The sequence below is a fragment of the Trachemys scripta genome, chromosome 5 (assembly GCF_013100865.1).
Source record: "Trachemys scripta elegans isolate TJP31775 chromosome 5, CAS_Tse_1.0, whole genome shotgun sequence".
Classification (NCBI taxonomy): Eukaryota; Metazoa; Chordata; order Testudines; family Emydidae; genus Trachemys; species Trachemys scripta.
The window spans coordinates 31,889,268-31,909,445 of NC_048302.1; the positions used below are offsets into that span (position 1 = coordinate 31,889,268).

At 41.1% G+C, this 20,178-nt stretch overlaps 1 protein-coding gene across 5 annotated transcripts in view; it reads right to left on the bottom strand.

Annotated features, from left to right (window-relative positions):
* Positions 1 to 18,975, bottom strand: part of COL25A1 (collagen type XXV alpha 1 chain) — a 414,275-nt gene extending 395,300 nt beyond the window's left edge. For all 5 annotated transcript variants that reach the window (XM_034772163.1, XM_034772162.1, XM_034772161.1 and 2 more), the window contains exons 1-2: positions 18,060 to 18,975; positions 17,017 to 17,086 (exon numbers count right to left, since the gene is read on the bottom strand). In XM_034772163.1, coding sequence (XP_034628054.1) covers positions 17,017 to 17,086; positions 18,060 to 18,371 — 382 coding nt within the window. In that variant the 5' untranslated portion in view covers positions 18,372 to 18,975. The remainder of the gene's footprint in view (positions 1 to 17,016; positions 17,087 to 18,059) is intronic.
* Positions 18,976 to 20,178: the final 1,203 nt, after the last annotated feature.

Here is a 20,178-nt window from a genome sequence, read left to right on the forward strand (position 1 = left end):
TCAGTTATATTACATACAGCATGTTTAAGAACATTAATTTACTCCTGTGTACCTTCTTTGTTTATATAATAAGCATATAATTAACTTTCTCCATGAAAAATTCTCATTTGATTCTATCCTATTATTTGCAAACATAACTGAGACAGTTAATTATATTATACCAAAACACAAACAGGATTTGGAATTATTGGTACTGACCCTTCCTTTCTGATTGTATTTCAAATACAAAATTAGTTTTTACACAGAAGATACATATGTAAACAATGGCAGTCTTTATGACGCTGATGTTCTACTAAAAACCCTTTTTCACTTCACAAAAGGGTAGTTTTAGCCTCCAACAAAGCGGCTGAAAGGAACAGTAGCAAGAAGTAAATGTCCCCCTGCTGAGTCTATGAAAAGTGTATGTTCCCATCATGAAGCAGCCTTGAAAAAAATCACATGGTGGGGATGCAAGTGCTCGAGCCATTGTATATTCTGTATGATCCCAAGTGGAGAAAAACATCTGTCCATTTGTCATGAAAGGACCCCCCCCCCAACCCAAATGAGCCCCTCTTCCCAGGCTTTGAACTGATGGCTGTCTGTCACAAAAAGTCCCTCTCAAGCCACTTTTGCTCAAAGGTTTCATAGGGTTTAGACTGAGGTGACCAATCATGGCCTAACAAAAAGATTAGTGTGTCTGGACACAATGCAACGCAGAGATGTGAGTAACCCCCTTTGTAATGTCCTGCAACACAGTGTAAAGAACACTGAATGCAGTCAAAGAGAGAGTATGCTTAGGCGCCTGAAAGAAAGAAGATGATTTGAGGGGAAATCTGTCTTCAGCTGGAAACAAGCGTTCTTTAATACCATCATGAATTTTCCCAAAGAGTCTGAATAATCATGGATTCATTACTCCCTATCCCAGAGCTATTATTAGTAATTGACTATGTTAAACAGACACAGTTCAGCTTCAAGTGTGATTAATGGGAGGATAATATACTGTGTCCCTGCTATATAGGGCCGTTCTTAGAAGCCAAGCATTTTGTATGTTACAGCGACATCAGTGTGGTAAGAATGCATTTATAATGATGTCCAATGGAATGCATTCCCTCTTACTGATTGGCAACCCTACCTCAGGCATAGGAAGCTAGTATGCTTATATTGGGTATTAAGACCAGCAGACAGCTATAATTCCCATCAGAATTTGGGGCTTCAAGAGATGTGAACACAGTCCAAAATAGGATGACTCTCTGGCACTTTGAGGAACATCCCCAGCACAGGGGGAGGTAGCAGGAGCCCTGTATCCACAAAAGGCTGGAAAGCAGTATCACCACAAGCCCTGTATATGGCATGGTGTGTAGCTGTGCTGTCCCAGGCTGAGATTCATGATTCCTTCCTCTGACCCCCTTCCTCCAGGGGATAGTACTTTGCTACAGTTCCTCCCAGAGCAAATTATCCCTCCCCACTCCTGTGCCAGCTTAACTTGGATGGATACTACCCTCTGTCAGCAGGATGGAACCATGGCCACACTCATTCCTCACAAAGCCACTGGTTGGAGAGGTAGTGGGGGCACAAATCCTTGCTTAACTACACATGCCACATGAGGGGTAGGGATGGCTTACTCCCCCTTTTTTTCATCCATAGGTACATAGCCCAGATCCTCAAAGGTATTTAGGCTCCTAACTTCCATGGAAGTTACCTTTGAGGACCTGAGCCTATGTTCCTGTTAATATATTAAAGACTATTTTTTTTGCAAGATTCTCCAAGTGATGCATATGTCTCTCATGGGAAAACACAACTTCAGAAACTGTGACTAAGTGAAATGTCACCTTTCCTTGCTCACCTCGGACACCCCTTGTCCCTGATGGAATCCCAAGGAGACACATATTTTTTGTTTTTTTCCCCACTCTCAAAGCCCTGTGTTGCAGCCACAGTATGGAGATGACAATACACAGGCCCCAGGTTTCAAGAGGCTAACTCCAACTCTCCTTTCCCAGACGTTCAGAGGAGGAGATATAGGAAGAGTTGCTAGAGAGACCAAGAATGCCTGTGGGGAGGGTTCCTTACCCAGGATCTGATGGCTTGGTTGAGCCCCAAACTGTGTGTTACTCATCTTTTTGCTTATATTACCCTGGTTTGATTTGTGTTTACAAAAGCTGTCTTCTGCCTGTTCTGTTCAGTCATGTCACCCGTCACAGTGGGATTCCCTTCACAGCCTATCAACTCACCAGGCTCTCTAACCATCCAGCCTGGTTTCTGTTGAAGCAATCCCTCCTCCAGTGGAGGAGCAGGCTGCCCCCATAGCATTCCAGCCTGCCAGCAACCCACAAATGGAACCTGTTAACACTGAACACAAAGAGACCTGCAAAAGGTAGCTTGTTAAACACTGCTTCAGCAAAGAAAGGGAGGGAACATTTGGGTTCATTGAATAGTGATTTTTTGGAGCTCTGTATTGGAGGCTGGGGAATGAGTGAAATGGTACTTAAAGTTCAAGCAACCATCTGAGCTGAGTCGAAAGGACATATAAAAAAAAATGAAACAGCCAGTTATGGGGCAGGGGGGAGAGGGAGAACATTCAAAAAGGTAAAGATCAGTAAAGGCCCACATGTATACACTTTTATTTTTTTTCAAATCCCAGAACTGATGCTTTGAACAAATCTGTAGGTTTAGAAGGATTTTTTAGTAACTAAATTCAGTCATTTGGAAATAACCAATACTCAGAGGCCCCACATACTTTGAACACAAAAGTGGGAATACACAGCCCTACAATAACCATGAATACATCTAACAATTTCATATCATCTAACAATTTCCACTGTCCCGACAGCATCTGAGTACTAATAGAATTATTATAGTATTATGAAACTAATCTTGTACCTTTCCACGTGCAAACAACTGATGATTTTGGTTTTGAGACCAAGGATTGAAAAGGATATCAGACATATTCATTTAACCTTAGGTAGTTCTTTTCCCATCATAAAAATGTTCGTAATATTCAAGCTAAAATAGGCTTTCGGGGCTGGTTATAAGATGTCCAAACTGATGTCCAAACAGACCAGAGTCTGCTTTTATGTAGCTGATATAAACCCAGAGTAATTCTTCAACTGAAAGGCATGAGGCTAGTCACATGTGTGAAGTTATATACGTGCACATGTTTGCAGGATTGGACCTAATTATTTTCTCTGTATTAAAATTCTATTTTAAAGCTAGTGTCACTTATTTTTTGTAAAAGTGAAGTCCTTATTAGCACAAATGTACTGTATCCTATCATCTAATCATCAACTAATTCCTGGGCTTTTACTAATATTAGCATGAGACCTTATTTCGCTGTTTGAATAAGTTGAACTTGCCGATATCCATCTGGGTTAACCAGTGAATAATGTTCTTTAGTGTATTTTGTTTTATTATGAATTTGTTTCTTAAATAATCTTCCAGAGCAGAAATTATAAAAAAAAAAACTTTCTAGAAAGAAGAAACAAAATAAATATAGATATGAAACCATCAAATCTCTTTAGAACACTGCAAGCAAGAATGATTAACCAAGCACTGCAAATACATTTTATCTGTTGAAATATTTAAATCCAATTATCACATGCAGAAAAAAAACCCTCTTTCCATTAATCTCAGTCTAAAAAGGGCATACATGTGTATTTCTTCTTTGTTAATGTCCAATGGTGAGTTTTGTGTTGATTTCTTCAGTACAATACTCTTCTAAAAATAAATAAATAATGTTCTAAACAAGAAATATGACACTAGCAGTTGGACTGATGCCATCTTATTCCCTATAGAAGTCCAAGTGGAACCTTTTAGATTGCATCTGGGATCAAAAGGGTTATAATTTAGAAGAAAACATATTGGTTTCCTCTAAAAGATTACTTTGATTATAAATCAATCCACTTGAAATCACTTTTTATATGTGATGGTTAAGTAATCTTCAGGAATAACAAAGAGTGCATAATACAAGATCTCATTGCAATATTCTTTAAAATGTGCACAGAATTGACAGTGATGGTGCTTTTAAGAATTCTAGCTGATCTTAGGAATCAAAAAGAAACAATGCTGATATGTGACCTATCCACAAAGAGTTGCTGGAAGACCACAGCAAAGGAGAGAATGAGAATGAATTTTACCAAAGAAAAGATCCACCCTCCCCAAACAGTAAATTATTAATAATTTAGCAGAATAAGAGTCATCATTTGCACTTATATAGCAAATTTTCATCTGAAGATCTCAAAACACTTTAGAAATACACCTCTACCCCGATAGAACGCTGTCCTCGGGAGCCAAAAAATCTTACCACGTTATAGGTGAAACTGCATTATATCGAACTTGCTTTGATCCACCGGAGTGCTCAGACCCGTCCCCCCGGAGCACTGCTTTACCGTGTTATATCCGAATTTGTGTTATATTGGGGTAGAGATGTACTGGTAATTATTATTATAGATAAGATTTCGTCAGGGAGGTTATGGAATCCTTGACTTTAAGATGTCTGCAAGTTCTTCAGCTTCAGCCCTAGGCAGCAGGGCTCAGGGAGGGACTGCCACCTCCACCCCCAACTCACCTCAGTGGGCCACCCAAACTGTGGGTCAGTGTCAATACTTCCGCATTCCATTGTAATACTTTATTGTTAAATTGATGCACATTTTTGTTGCCATGACCATACCATGATTTTTACATTTTTATCATGATGGTTTAGTAAATTTTGCCTAATTTTACCATGACAAAATTGTATCCATAATTATCATCATCCTCCCCATTTTACTGGTGGTCAAACTGAGGCATAGAAAGAGTAAGTGACTCCCTAAACTCACAAATGAGCTAGTGCCATATTAGAATACAGGACTGGTACTTCCAAGTCCTTTGCTCCCACTACTAGATAAACCACAGTGCCTCCTTTGATCATTTACTCCCTTGAACTTCTTAAGAAAAACTGTGAGCTTTACAGAACACTCCCTTCCCCAGTTTATTGTAAAAATGAACCAGGGATGCCCATTTTATTATAAAATTATTTTACTGACTTTCTAAGATGGTCGAGAGTCTATGGCAAACATAAAAGCAACATCCTATGTACACTAAACCAACTCAAAGATAAAACCTAGTGATTTTGCTCTTGCTTTAATTATCTTGTTGCTTAATTTATTTTTGAAAGTATTTGTTCCTCTTGAAGAGGAACTATAACAGTTTATATGAAGCCTCTTTACCGGCTGCTCCAAATTGCAGGCTCACTTTAAGGTGTTGTTCGCTCTGGGGTTTAAAATAACTCTTTGATTGGCAGGAAGAAAATAAATCTGTTCTAGAGCAAAATCCACAGAAATCACAGGCTAGTCTACACACAAGAGAAATGTACCTGGATTCAGTGCCTGCAATGCTGGCAAAACACTTCATCTGCATATTCAGAAATGCTTGCAGGGTTGCACAAGCATTGCCAGTACAGTTACAATAGCACCAGCTCTACACAAGAATTGTCAATGGCTCTGCAAACACTGGTTCACTCCAAAATATGGAACAATATTTCCAGAAATGGAGGCTCAAACCTAAGGTGACCAGATGTCCCGTTTTTAAAGGGATAGTCCCGTTTTTTGAGACTTTGCCTTATATAGGTGCCTATTAGCCCCCACCCCCGTCCCGTTTTTTCACAGTTGCTATCTGGTCACCCTACTCAAACCAAACCCTGGAAAAACAATAGTAAGCGCATTTCATCTTAATAATAAGTGCCAAAAACACTGAAAGTAGATTTCTGTGGTAAAAATGTGCAACACAATTACACTCCAGCATATCTCGGAGTGAAATTTGACCGCACCCTCTCCTTCCATAATCCTCTTGAGAAGGTAGCTGCAAAGATAAAAACAAGAGCCAAGATAATCCAGAAACTAGCAAGTACAACCTGGGGTGCATCAGCGTTGCGAACATATAGCACTTTTATATTCAGTAGCTGAATATTGTGCACCGGTATGGAGCAGATGCAGCCACACACAATTTGCGGATACCCAGCTAAATACAGTTATGTGGTACATCACGGGTACATCCAACACCATGGCTACCTGTCCTGTCTAATATTGCTCCCCCGCCGATACACCAAAGTGCTGCAACATTCCGCAAAGCTCAGCAAATCCAGGAAAACAGATGTCTTCCTATTCACAAAGGCCGTGACAACGCCGCCTCCTCCTCCCCTGCAACATCTTAAGTCCTGCAAGCCTTTCTGGGAACATTCGCTTAGCCTCATGCAATCAGGCTATGATCAGAAAGAGGCTTGGAAAGCAGATTGAGCTCAACAAGACTTAAAAAATAAGCACCTTGTGCCAGATCCCACGCAGAAGGTTCCTGGGTTTGATCTTCCAAGGTCATCTTGGTCAACTCTGAACCGAATTCAAACCAACCATGGTAGATCATAGAATATCAGGGTTGGAAGGGACCTCAGGAGGTCATCTAGTCCAACCCCCTGCTCAAAGCAGGAGCAATCCCCAGACAGATTTTTGCCCCAGATCCCTAAATGGCCCCCTCATGGATTGAACTCACAACCCTGGGTTTAGCAGGCCAATGCTCAAACCACTGAGCTATCCCTCCCCCCAATGCAGATATCTAATGCACAAATGGAAAATCAAGGACTCCCCGGTATGCGAGTGTGGATCCCCAGGACAGACCATCGAACATATCACTACCTACTGCCCAATTTATAACTATGAAGGAGGCATTACTGCAATAAATTCTGCTACTCCTGATGTAGCCATTTGGCTCAATTTCAGATGAAATCATAGTTGCTGCTCTACACCAGCCATACGAAAGAAAACGAGACTTCAAACATGCCATGCTCTTGTAAACAGGAACTTCAGATGCATCATGCAGCCATCAGCTGTATAACAGGTCTTCCTACAACAGGCTGGCGCAGATTCTTGAGCATTAAGCATCCACTGAGCCTTCCATGGAACTGAGCACTGGAGCATCTTCTGGTGTGACGCTGGAAGGGCAAGAGTTGAATGAGGGCAGCCTGATGCCTGCAGAGATCAACCAGTTGGCAGCATGGGGACTCTCCAACATACTTATAGTCATCTTTATCATAATGATTTAACTCTCTTGTATGTGTGCACATGGGGCACAGGCTGGAGAACAGGGAACACAGGGCCAGGAGCTTAGAGAGACTATCCTTTCTGTCCCCTTTGTGAGGGTGCACAGAAGAAAGGGGAGGATAAGTGCTCACATTCTGTGGTGATAGGTTTGGTGTAAGAACTTAAATAGAATAAAAGGTGTAAGCATAACCTGTACTAGAAGAGTGCAGGTCTTCACTGCCTTCTAGTGGCTAATCCTTTTATCCTGAAGATAAGAGATTACTATAGCTGCCAGCTAATGGAGTTACCCATGTGGTTCTAGTCATAGAGGCTTTTGATTTTAGCACTGAAGGTCCTGCATTAAAACCCCACTAATGACCCAAGAGAGGTGTTGATACACAAGGAGCCCTACCCCAAATAGAACCTGCATCAGGCCCTACAGGCACAATGAGCGCTACAGAATCTGGCCTTTAGTCTATACTTGCTGCCTGTATTTGTACATGATCTAATAAAACTTACACCTCTGCCATGCTTATTTACCTTTCCAGTCACCAAGATATATGGTAACATTCTGCCCTCATGTGTGGGCACAACTGTCCATCATTCTGAAGGCAGTCACATATCTCAAAGCAGATTTCGCCCCTTGGCAACTAAAAGCATCCTTCTGGTTTCAAAACTACTTTCCTCCCCCTTCATTTTATAAGATTTTCTTTTAAAAGCAGTTTTCTGCTGAACACATCAATCAATATTGTCCAAAATATCACTAAATACAGTATGCAGAAATGAATAATGTTTCTCTGGGTTATGGAAAAAATCCCACTTATGAGCTAAACCTTTAAAATATACTTGCGGATTTGGTGTGACCTGTTGTTTTTCCTCTACGTTGCTATATATAGAGAAGAACAGAAAGAATAAACAAAAGTGTGGAATAAATGGAACTTTGGTTAAAGACAGTATAACTTGCAAATGGCAGAGCAGCCTAGGGCTACGAGTGATGCAGGTGAAGATGATCTGTTTATTCTCTGCCCTCTTTCTCCTGTGCTTTTTAGTTATTGCATTTGTACCATCGGCCCCTATAACTGTAATTCACAGTGACACCTCAGTATCTCAGAAGGGGAGGGGCAATTTTATGAAGCTACAGACTTCACTTCCTATGTAAAAGCAAGTGAAAAGGGAGCACTGGAGAGTCAGTCTGTCATAACATCCTCCTGAGACCAAAGACTGAAGCAGTAACTGGGTATGAGGCCTTGGCCATAATTCCATAGCATAAATCAAATATTTGCTGCCCACAGTAAATAGTAGGGCAGACCACTCTGATTATACGTGGGATTCCCCAACAACTGCAGGCTGTCCACTGCTTTCCCTCCAAGACTACCTTGCCATGTTGCCATGGTCTGGCTCTCAGCCTACTCTGGGCACATACCCATTACACAAAATGAAAAACTGCATAGAGGGACTTACTGATGCTCTGAGAATTTACAATGAATTTTGTATGATGAGAAGAAAACATTTCCCCCACCTCAATTGGAAGACCATTCCATCTTTGATTCACAAATTCCTCCAGGACCACTCTACATTTTTTAGATGAAACCCTTGCCCAATGAAAGCAGTGGCAAAACTCACGTGATCCATTTTTATTTTAAGCTTTTCCTACATTTATCCACTCCTCTGTCTCTTCCAGCAACCTCAAGCCGAATTAAACTAAACCGAATTAAGTTTGCTTTAATTTTAAATGAGGGTGTTCAAACCGGGATTTAGTGAGGTTTAACTAATTCACTTTAGATTCACACCTTTAGTTAATTCAGATTAATTTTTCTGCCTCTATATAGACAAACCCTTAGACACCTATTGAGCATGCTGAGAATGACTGTAGTTGCTGAGACTGTAATTTCACTATCACCAAAACAAAATAGCCTTAGGCCGACTCTGCCTGGCTTCTATGGGTTAGCACTGCTGCCTGTTCTGCCTTACTTTAAACCCCTGGGATTATTTGCAGGTATGCTGTCTCTGGGCTGCCAAGCACTCCAGTAGGCACCCTATAGAAAACCCACTGAGTTCAGTAATCACTCCAAGCCTGATTCTTCCATCCTTGTGAGCGCTTGCTATATGAGTAATTCCACTGATTCCATAGCAAGCTATTGCTGAACGTGAATGGGTGTGGCAGAATCTGGCTCTGATTGGGCCACATTTTCAGAACTTGTTGTATAAATTGCACCCCAAATATTGCACACAGAAAACCTACAATTGCATGTACACGTAATGACGCATCTAGACACACACAATCATCCAGTCTGCATGAGCAAATACAAACTGTGTGGGCAAGTGAACATTTTGCCTGGGCAGTTTAGGCAGTCTGTTTTGAAAACCTGACCCAACACGTTTCATTTTTATCATGGTCTCACAAACTGTCTCTTTCCTTAACTGGGCACAGCTCTCTGACTTTGATTTTGATTCTAATAGGAAAACTTGATGGAGGCCATAAGCTTTCAGAGAGCAAGCCTACAAGAGGACATTAACTAGAGTACATTTTTTTTCTAACAGTTTGCTGCAGCTTTAGTTTTATGCGAAAGGGGGAGCTCTTCCAGCCCATATTACTCTACCTGTCCTTACCATCTTCTTAAATGAGGTGGGCGGTTAGATTGCCATTCTGTTGAAGACTTCTAGGAAAGCTAGCAGGGTAATCAACTGAAATGATTAAGGGCAGGGGGAATCCCTCTGTACCCTGGCATTCCTAAAAGGGCTGTTACTAGTGCTATGCGTAACAGAGCTGTGTGTGTTAAAAATAAAATAGATTGTTCAAAAAGCTCAATAACCTGAACAGAGAAATTCTATTATTCTACCTACAAAGGCATTTAGAGAATTGCTATGGTCAGCCAAGCTGTCTTCCAAAGCTAGCTGGTTATTACAATATTGAGCATAACAGCAAATCACTGAAGTGTTCAATCCTGCAGCTAACTAGCTTAGCTGGCTGCAGCAAGTTAAATTAGAAGGGAATCAGAAAGAGCATTGCTGCATCCTATAGTAATACCACTATTTTAGCATCATAGTCAGTAGAGTGTAGCACCAGTCAGTTCAATGTACCAACATTTAACTGGAGAAAAGCTCAGTAGAACTTTGACTAAACCAAACCGAACATATCCAAGCTTTAAAGACTTCAAGTGGGAAAGAAGCATATCATTATAAACAGAAGATTCGATTCTGTTTATCATACAAAGTGTAATACAAGGGTCAAATAACAATTAAATAGCTATTCAGGCCTTTTTTGGAAGCTGAAGTTAAATATTTTTCTAAACTTGTTTGACAAAGCAGAGCAAGTCCAGTAAGATGTAGTCCAAGACTTTAAAAGGACCTTATTAATAAAACATATAGGACCAAATTACCATTTGGTACAATATCGCTGAAGTCAGGAGATGAATTTGGTGCATACTGTTGTCAATCATCCTTCCTTTAATCATCCTTATGTTTCATTCATCACATTGTACACATTCCCCCCACAGCGAAGAGATTTGAAAGGTCATATCTTAGCCAATAAAATAATTTATGTGTACTGTGGGGAAAACAGTAACCTTAAGCAGTCATCCAAAAGTGACAACAGATTACTCAGAAGGTTGCATACTACTGCACATCAAAGATCATCTGTGCCGAAGAACTGGAATCAAAGAATCAGTGAAAGTATGAAAGAGGAAATAAAAGCATTGTCAGAAAAAATTAACATTAAGGAAAGAGAATTGCATTCACAAAACAGCTGATGCAGAGCCATCAAGGAGTAGTTCTGGGAGCTGGGATATGATACCACACTGCTGGATTTTTAAATAATAGGGGAAATTATTCTGATATTTTCTATATCATTCCATACTTTCCTTCAGGATTCCCCAAACCTGCAAACATTAATTCGTCTCCCCTTATTTTTACTTCTTCAGTTTCTGTAGGACTACTTCACTGTGGTCGCAATAAAGACTATATACCCTGCTGATGTCAATTTCTGGCTTCTTTTTATCTCTGAAATTGGATTTCTCCTCTATTCTTTCAGTCTCATTACTTGTAATACTCCAGGAAACAATCTTAATGGAACACTGACAATTAGAAATGTGCTGCTGTTCTGCCTATACTGTATATCCCACTTCAGCTGCTGACACTGTACCTTAAGACAGACCCTATCCTTTTAGGAGAACAAAAATAGCACTGGTATGCAAAGAAAATACATTGGTTTCATGCACCCATACCAATATCACAATAAATCTGCTGTATATGTTATATAAGAACGTTAGTATCTGTAAAGTACAATTCTTTCACAATAAGAACTATACATTATAAACAGAGTTTATACTTCCACTGGAACCGTATATCCCTGAAAAACCTGGCCTACAACATTGCTGCATTTACAGACTGAGCATGCTTACATACAACAGCACCGGAGCAAAGTTGATAGCCTGACTGTAGCAAATAGCACAGTGAACTGGGAGGCACTTCTAATGCCAAACCATGGGGATCTCTGACACTGGGATGGAGAATCAAGGGGATGTGACATTATTGCAGAAACAGCACAAAATAGCTAATGGCAGATGAGTGAAGAAAGAGGAGCTTGAGAATTATGATGGTGTCCAGAGACTGGAAATGATTTCAAGCTACAGGTATCTGAACACACAGGACAAAGGTGGGAAAATGTGAGAAAATGAGGGGGAAAAAGAACAAAAGAGCATAAAAAAATACCCTCCCATGCAAAAAAGGGAAAGGAAAAAGCAAACTAAACTAAACTTCGGTTTGGTCACTGGAGATACTGTCAGCTACCCAGGGATTCAAGTAATTGAACTTAGCTAAAGGTTCCAGAAAAACAGAATAATGAAAAATAAACAATCGTTTTATAGTTAAGCTATAAATACACATAATGCAAGTGCTGTATACAATATAAGTTAGACATGGAAAAGACCTGTTATGTTACCACATAGTCCATCCTTTTGACAGTCCAGAATTAAACAGATAAAGGGCACACAGACATTCGGGACTAGACTGCGTAGCCAAGTCTCATTTGTACAATATTGTAAAACAAGGGCTAATTAAAAAATGACACATTTATTCAGGTCTTTCTTGGAAGTTTAAGTTAAATATTTTTCAGTGACTGTTAGCCAAACTGAGCACGTGCAGTAAAATTTAATGATAGCTCCAAGACTTTTGAAGGACACTCTTAATAAAATGGATAGGGCCAAATTAATCCCTGCTGTATGGGACAACTCATGTAAGTGCTCACTGTCATGCATATGGAATGCACAATCTAACACTTACAAGGATGTATGACACATTTCATATAAAAAAATTCCTATTTATCTTGATTTTTAGGTTTTCTTATGTTCATTTACTGTTAATGATTCCATTATAACCATACTACTTGCTGCAGTTTGATTTTTTTTAAATCAGACAGGTTAAAAAAATTGTAGGCTAAAAATAGCAAGATCAATTTTGGAAAAGCTGATGTTGTTTCACCATGAAAGAAAGAAACTGTACCTGCCTCAGAAATGGGTGTACCACACTTGCATTTTGAAGGCTAATACGATATTTTTAAAATGCTATAGGAACATTAAACAACTGCACGGAATTTCACCCACTATGTTATATAAAAGCTGTTTGTAACGTTGCTATGTTTAGCCATCACATACCGAGCTGCAGTACCCAGCTAAGACTGACTCATCCTGTGTTTTTACATTTTTCAGCTTCCCTTCAATCTACCAGTAACCCTCAGAAAGTGGAGGTTAACCATAAAAACTTTTTTCTCCCACAGACACTTTTAGCGTTTTAATTCAGTGTTATTCTTGTGTCAGACTACTTTCTTGTACAAGTGCCATCAGACAATTCCTACTTTCACTTAAATCAGTAATACTATTTAGGGCCAGATTCTGATAATCTTACGCTGATACTATGACACTCTTACATATGCCAAGTAGCATCTTACTCCACAAGTAGTCTCACTGAAGACAACTCATGGAGTAAGGCACTAGTCAACATGAGTAAGGGTATACAGACTTAAGTGCTTTGCTGAATATGATGACAGCATCCTCGGGCAAAGAGTTCCACAGGTTGACTGTGCATTGTATTACATGTCAACATACTGAATTTTTTACAGATACACTGATTTTTTAAAAGATTCCTAACAATTGGGAAATAGATAATATCTAATCAAAAAAAAAAAGTGTCCTGCCAGCAGCGGCACTGGAACAATTTTTATAGTGGGGGTGCTGGTGATGGAAACCATATATTTGGTGTTTGTTATTTCTACTTCAAGCGAGGGGGTGCAGCAGCACCCCCAGCTCCAGTACCACTGCCTGCTAGGGCAAAAGAACCTATGAAAAGTAAATTATGTAACGTTTAGAGACCCAGTTTGTTTCCCAGTCCCCTGGGTTGAGGGCACCTTGCCAGAATTTACTGTTGTGCTAGTTGCAACAGTAGGGTTAAACTGGCTCACTCATTATGTCTGAGGTAATTAAAGAGGAATGTTAGTATGCATTTAGATTTCAAACTTTATTGTTCTGATTTGTGAGGGGAAGGAATGCCTACTACTGTCATTTGAAAATTCTGTAAACATTAATGAATTTACCTGTTTTCAGTGCCTGGTTTTAGCCCCACATAATTGAAATCAAAACATTAATGTCCCTGATGTTAAACAAGCTTTTCATTGTGTAGCTTTTTACTAATAAAAAAAGCATAATTAGAAAAACATGTTTAGTGTAACTGTCCAGTTTTTAGAAGAGAAAACAAAGCACTATTTATTCTAGACAAGAAGATTAAGCCCCCCATTTGGCTAAAAGGATCCACACAAGTATGGCCTTTCAAATTATGAAAGTTGAGAATCTGGCTTCCCTCAGTGTCCAAGCTATTCAAAACCCATTTTCCTTTGAACATGTGAGTTCCTATCATGGACAACCACAAGGGGATGCATAACTCAAGCTAATGAGATCTACATCAGTTGCAGAAGTTTAATAACAAGTCAGAGATCAGATTCTCACCCCTTTTCTCTGCAGATTGAATTTCCCTCTCTCACTTTGATAGAGGATGATATAACCTACTTTTAAATAATCTTCATTTCGCTTTAAGACGCAGAACGCTGGAAGACTATCTTGGTGGCCACTTGGCAGCTGTCTTGCTCCTAGAGTATTGGTGTTAAAGGACCGCCTCTGCATGTCCTGTGAAGTTCTCCTTAAAGTCAGATCTAATATTCGTATATCTTACTACTATGTAGACCTAGTTAGGAATTGAGGGGACTAAGCAGAACAGCAAAAGGGGATTGTGCAGTTGTGGTAAAGACACTATTTACTCTTCTGAATCAGGATTAGGCTCCGCAGGTGCCAAGCCACAGAAGCCCACTGAGTTTCCATGATTCCATTCCTGCTAAGCCAAACACTTCCCTGAATAGAGAGTTTCAAGTTTGTAATGGAAATGTTATATATATATTTTCCCCAAAGAAAGCCTTCATGGAGAGTTAAAGACCAATCCTAACTGAAAATTAGTCAATTCTTCTAAAGATTTTACTTTAAAAAGACAATTTAGTGCATGTGAAAAGTATATTGGCTGCCTGGGTGAAGAAATACTTCTTTATACATAGAACAAATACCACGTGGGCAACAGCAGTACACTACTCTCCCCCACTTTTCTACTCGGCTTCAACCCTGACTAGCAGAAGCACCTTCTACAGTTGCTAAGGCACAGTTGTTTTGCCTTTGTGTCTATTCAGTCCTTGTCCTCTGTGCTGAGACTGCCAAAACAATGTCATTTTGATGTGGACAACCGTCCACTGGGAATGCAGATGAGAGAATCAAATCATTTTAAATAGTCCAAAATGTAGCCATCACATGGTGCTAACTTTCAATCACTATAAACCTGCCTCCAAACTGAAATAGTTACAAAGAGGTGAAAAGCTCTGTATCTTATTACTAACCCTCTGACCAGCTAGTCCTCTTTGTAAAATAATTGTTGCCAGTTCATATAATCTTAATCTGATAGATCTACATTACCCAACATGAAATATGCTTCCCAACATATTGTATTTTGACTTATGCCATCTGATTTATGCCATGCCTTCTAGTGAGGCTTGTTGGAAATATTCTAGTGCTTGCAATCTGTTTGATACAATATAATGGAATGTATTGCAAAAAATAAAGTACATTCAGGTAAAAACTGGTATTATGTGGAGCTCTAGTGGTAGTAAGGAAGTAAAGCAGCACATAACACCAAATGAGACAATGGCAGAGGATATCCTGAGCCTGAAAATAGAATATTTGGAAAGTGACAGGATTAATTTAAAAGAGTTAACATGAAAAGAGAAAACTGTTTGATGCTTCAGGATCATGGAATACATCTCTGTGTATAAGCATAACACTGTTCTTTAGTGCTAAATCTTGAACTTCATCAATCTTTCTATAGTTAGGCATTAGGAATATCAAATCCAGGCTGTATGCACGACTAATTTTTTTTGGTTGATAAAATTACTATTGCTTTCCCCACTTCACCCCCCAATTTGATAATATTTCTTACTGAAATTAGTCCTATTCCAACATTCATATGCCCCGTTTCATGCTAGTTGCTAAGATTTCTATATAGGATAGTAAAAAAAAAAAAAAAAGTACTATCATTGCATTATCAGCAAAATACTATACCAACATTACACGGAGTTTCATCCCTGAGGTTCAGTAATCCCCTAAAGTTGATGAGTTTGTCATGAGTTAATCCCTTGACTAGAAGAGCGCCTTTCTTAAATACCTACTTTGCGGTCTCACATCCTACTGACATACAAATAATTTATAAAAAACACACATCAAATATTGACTCATTATAGGGGGAGGGATAGCTCAGTGGTTTGAGCATTAGTCTGCTAAACCCAGAGCTGTGAGTTCAATCCTTGAGGGGGCCACTTAGGGATCTGGGGCAAAACATCAGTACTTAGTCCTGCTAGTTAAGGCAGGGGGCTGGACTTAATGACCTTTCAGGGTCCCTTCCAGTCCTATGAGATAGGTATATCTCCATATATTTATATTCCATCTCTCTATGCATGTCAACATCCTCATCTTTTAAATAAAGAGACATTTTTCTCAACACAATACATCTAGAGCATACTGTACATCCATGGTGCCCCATCACACACAATGTGTGCCAGTATCCCTACAGCACCTACTGAACACCAGCATTATCTTCGTAATTTCTGAGAAGTCAAAATAGTCTGTTGTATATATCAACAGAAGTCTAATAAATAAAATAAAATTAATCCTCAGCAGTTATCTAAAAAAATAGCACCAGACCACAAGTAGTAGAGAACACAACATAGAAAGGACATAAAACTGTTGTTTGGGTCCACAAGCAACTGATCCTAGCACAACAGAACTCAACTCTGAAATCCTTACTCAGACAACATTCCCACTGAAGTTCTTGGGAGTACTGCCTGAGTAAGGACTTCGGATTGGGTCCACATTCCTTAAAATAATATACAGTATGAAAGTCACTTTCTAAAATACCATATTATCCATGATGAAGAAAAAAACAAATAACTGAAAAATTCATAGGTACACTAGGGCAGATTTAAAAGGAACCCTAAAATTATTTTTAATCTGTTTAAAGCTGCATGTACTTAACATACTGCATTCTCCTCTTCAAAAAAGCCAGAGGCATATAGGGAATATATTTCCTCTCATTAAGCTAATGCATGGGCTTGATTACACTTTTTAAGCATCTCCTGGTCCAATTTTATTTTCATGAATATTTTTTTCTAATCTTATGCCACCCCACAATGGAAACAGGGTAACATTTTGGGCTTTATCCTCTCTCTCTCTCTCAAAGGTTCAGTTGTTTATTAAAAGCTGTGTCCCCCATGTTATATTGTTGGGGAAACGAGCCCATTTGGCTAACAATATTTAATATTTGTTGTTATTACATGTACGTCTGACAGACAAAGGATTAAAAAAAAAGCCAAAATCCTCTGACTCCAAGGAAACATTTCAAAGTTGTTCCTGTTTACCTGCTGGGCAGTTGCACTCTGGAGGCGCTTCTCTTGCTATTCTTATTTTTGCCAAATGCTCGTAGGATTTCTGTGGGGGAAAGGGGAAACATTAGCCAACTTGGTAAGCATTAGCTCACTCCATTACAGCCAGGATTATAGACTTGCATGTGTTAAACTATGATTTACAACTATTTGAAAGACTGCATAACTAATAATGACTTCTTTACTTGGACTTGATCCAAACTGTATCAGTGACCTAAACACCCTGACCACAACTTGAACATTTTTCACACACACACACACACACACACACACACACACACACACACAGAGAGAGAGAGAGAGAGAGAGAGAGAGAGAGAGAGAGAGAGACTGAGTTTCTACCCATCGCAGCTTCACTTGTGTGGTATTACATTTCCATACAAACTACCTCTTCCCCCACGCGTAGCATCTAGGGCATATGGATTAAATGTAGAAACTTGGGTTCCTCGGGTGAGAGAAGAGTCAATAATAACATTATACACGAAGGGTAACTACTTTATCAGGGTTATTTCAGACTCTATTGCCAAACGGGCTAGAGAGATCCTTATGACAGCCCTTTGAAACCCACACCTTACTTTAACAGCCACATCCAAGGGCTTCTTTTCAAGCCTTAACTTTAGATACTCTTGTATCCAACCCACGCCAAGTAAAGCATTTATTAGGTTCAATAATATTCAATAAAGGGATTTCCCCTAATCTCCATGAGATCATATTATTTTTTAAACACCGGCAAGAGTCCCTCTCTCTTGAGTTCTCCCTCTACTCTCTGCCACACACACATTTGGCAGTTTCACTATGCTGCAAGTGCCCAATGTTTCTTTCTAGCATTTCCACGAATGGTCCCCCTCACTCATCTACCCCCACCCCAACTTTCATTTCCAGCATAAATCCTGGGGAATAGGTTTGCTCACATCCGTGAAGCAGAAACTCATGTTGGAAATGTCTAATTAAATGTTCTGCATAGGACATCCCAGTCCCACCCATGTCCAGACTCACAGACAACACCAAGTCTTCCACACCTGAGCTAGAAGTCGCTCCACTTTTTCTTGCATCATTGAATTTAGCTGATCCAGGGAGAAACCGGGCAGCAGCTGGTAAGAAGCAGCAGCAGAGAAGTCCCCTTGGGCGCTCTCGATGGCAGAGACCCTCGCGTGTAGATCACTGGTCTTCACCCCCAGATACACACAGGAGGCTACAGCCACCACTGACAGAAAAGCAGCCAGCAGCGAACTGGAGGGCAGAGTCCAGCTAGGACAGCAGCGCTGTCCCCCAAGGCAGCTCGGCTCCCCGTTGCCATCCTGTCTTTTGGCTTCTTGGCTTTTCCCCAACATGCTTTTCCACCCTGCAGATGCAGTAGTTTTTCCTCGCCCCCCCTTCCCCTCCCCCGGCGGGGGCAACTAGTTTACAGAGGCAAAAAAAAAAAACCAGCTGAAAAAATAAAGCAAAAGCCCAGAAATGGGTTACACGCTTTCAATGCAAAGAGAGAGCACGCAGCAGTGCCTTCATTGCCAACGGCACCCCGGGAGGGATCAAAAACCAACCATCCAGCGGGAGAGAGGGCGAGACCCAAAAAACCAGCCGGGCAAAAACAGAGCAGCAGGGTGGTTTTTTTGGGGGGGACGGGGAGGGAGAGTGTTTCAGATCCCCGACCCGCCTGGAGAAAAACCTTTGAGAAGTATCCCAAGCGTGGCGCCTGCAAACGCCTGTCACTTGTCAGCGAGATTTCAGGTGCACGGGGAGGAGATGGGGAGGTAGGGGGGCGCCCTCCCGGAGATGGAGCGGGCGGACTTGTTGCTTCCCCTTCTTCCCTCCACCTGGCTCGCCCCCTAAGAAGAGGTTCAGTTCAAGAGCCGCAGCACGGTACGGCGAGGGGGAACCCAGCAAGTGGCTGCAGCCCCGCGGCTCCCCAGCCCCCGGTCTGCGGGTGTGCGAGCCCTGAATACCCCTCACGCTGTATGTGTGTCAGTAGCACAGCGCAGCGGCGGCTTCCCCTCTCCAGCTCTCCCCTCCGAACTGGCCACAGCTCCCGCTGCACGCCGCCTCCAAACCCCCGACAGAACCTCACGGGCCTCATTAACATAATTTATTCACCTAGTCCGAGGGGAGGTCGCCCAGCCCCTCACCCAGCGGGAAGACTGGGGATTCGGCTCTTCGCGTAATTTATGCAGAATCCCGGACCGCTCACCCAAAGCTGGTTGGCTGCGCCCGACCGTTCATTAGACTAACGGACTCGGACAGGTCACTTTCGGGGGGGGGGGGGAGAAATGGGGTAAGGGCTGCTCCAAGCGGGGCCACCATGGAGCACCCGACCCTGCTTCAGGCTCCTGCCCCCAGCTGCAGGGGTGGGGCTCTGGAGCTCGATCCGAAAGAACCTGGTAGCGGTTTATGTGAGTGATATTAGAACTCTGCATTGTCCGTCTGGCTAGGTGGAGGGTGTGTGGCTTAAGGACAGGACTTGGCTCTGTCCCTACTTCTGCCATAAACTCCCTGTGAAATCGTGGGCAATAGCACTACTTTCTGATGCTTAACATTTTTCCCTCCACCGACCTCTAAGTATAAAGCTGGGTAAACATCTTTATCCTTGTGTTACACCTGAGGAAACTGAGGCACGGAACCATTATGTGACTTGCCCCAAGTCCCGTGGCCATGCAGGTTGATCTACAGTGCAATAAATCAACAGCGGCTGGCCCAGCTGACTAATGCTAGCAGGACTACAAAACTGCAGTGTAGATGTTGCTGCTCAGGCTGGAGCTGGGACTCTGGGACCTGCCAGGGAGCCTGAGACAGCTGAGCCCAGCAAGCCCTAGGCAGCTGACAGGCCAGCTGCAGGTGTTTTATTGCAGTGTAGACATACCCTCCATGGCCAAATCAGGAACAGAAGCCAGGTTTTCCAATACCACTCCCCATCAAGTCACTCAGTTTCCCTGTCTGTAAAATAGGAGAGAGAATACTTGAATACTTTCACAGGGGATGAATAAGAGGGTGTTATGATACATAATTCATTAATATATGTAGAATTCCATAGTATTATTATTCAATTGCTATTTCTAAAGTGGATGCATAACACTTTTTAAGAATGAAAAGGACAATTGTGTGTACAATTAAGTTGCTAAAATATGTGCATTCAGACTCCACTCA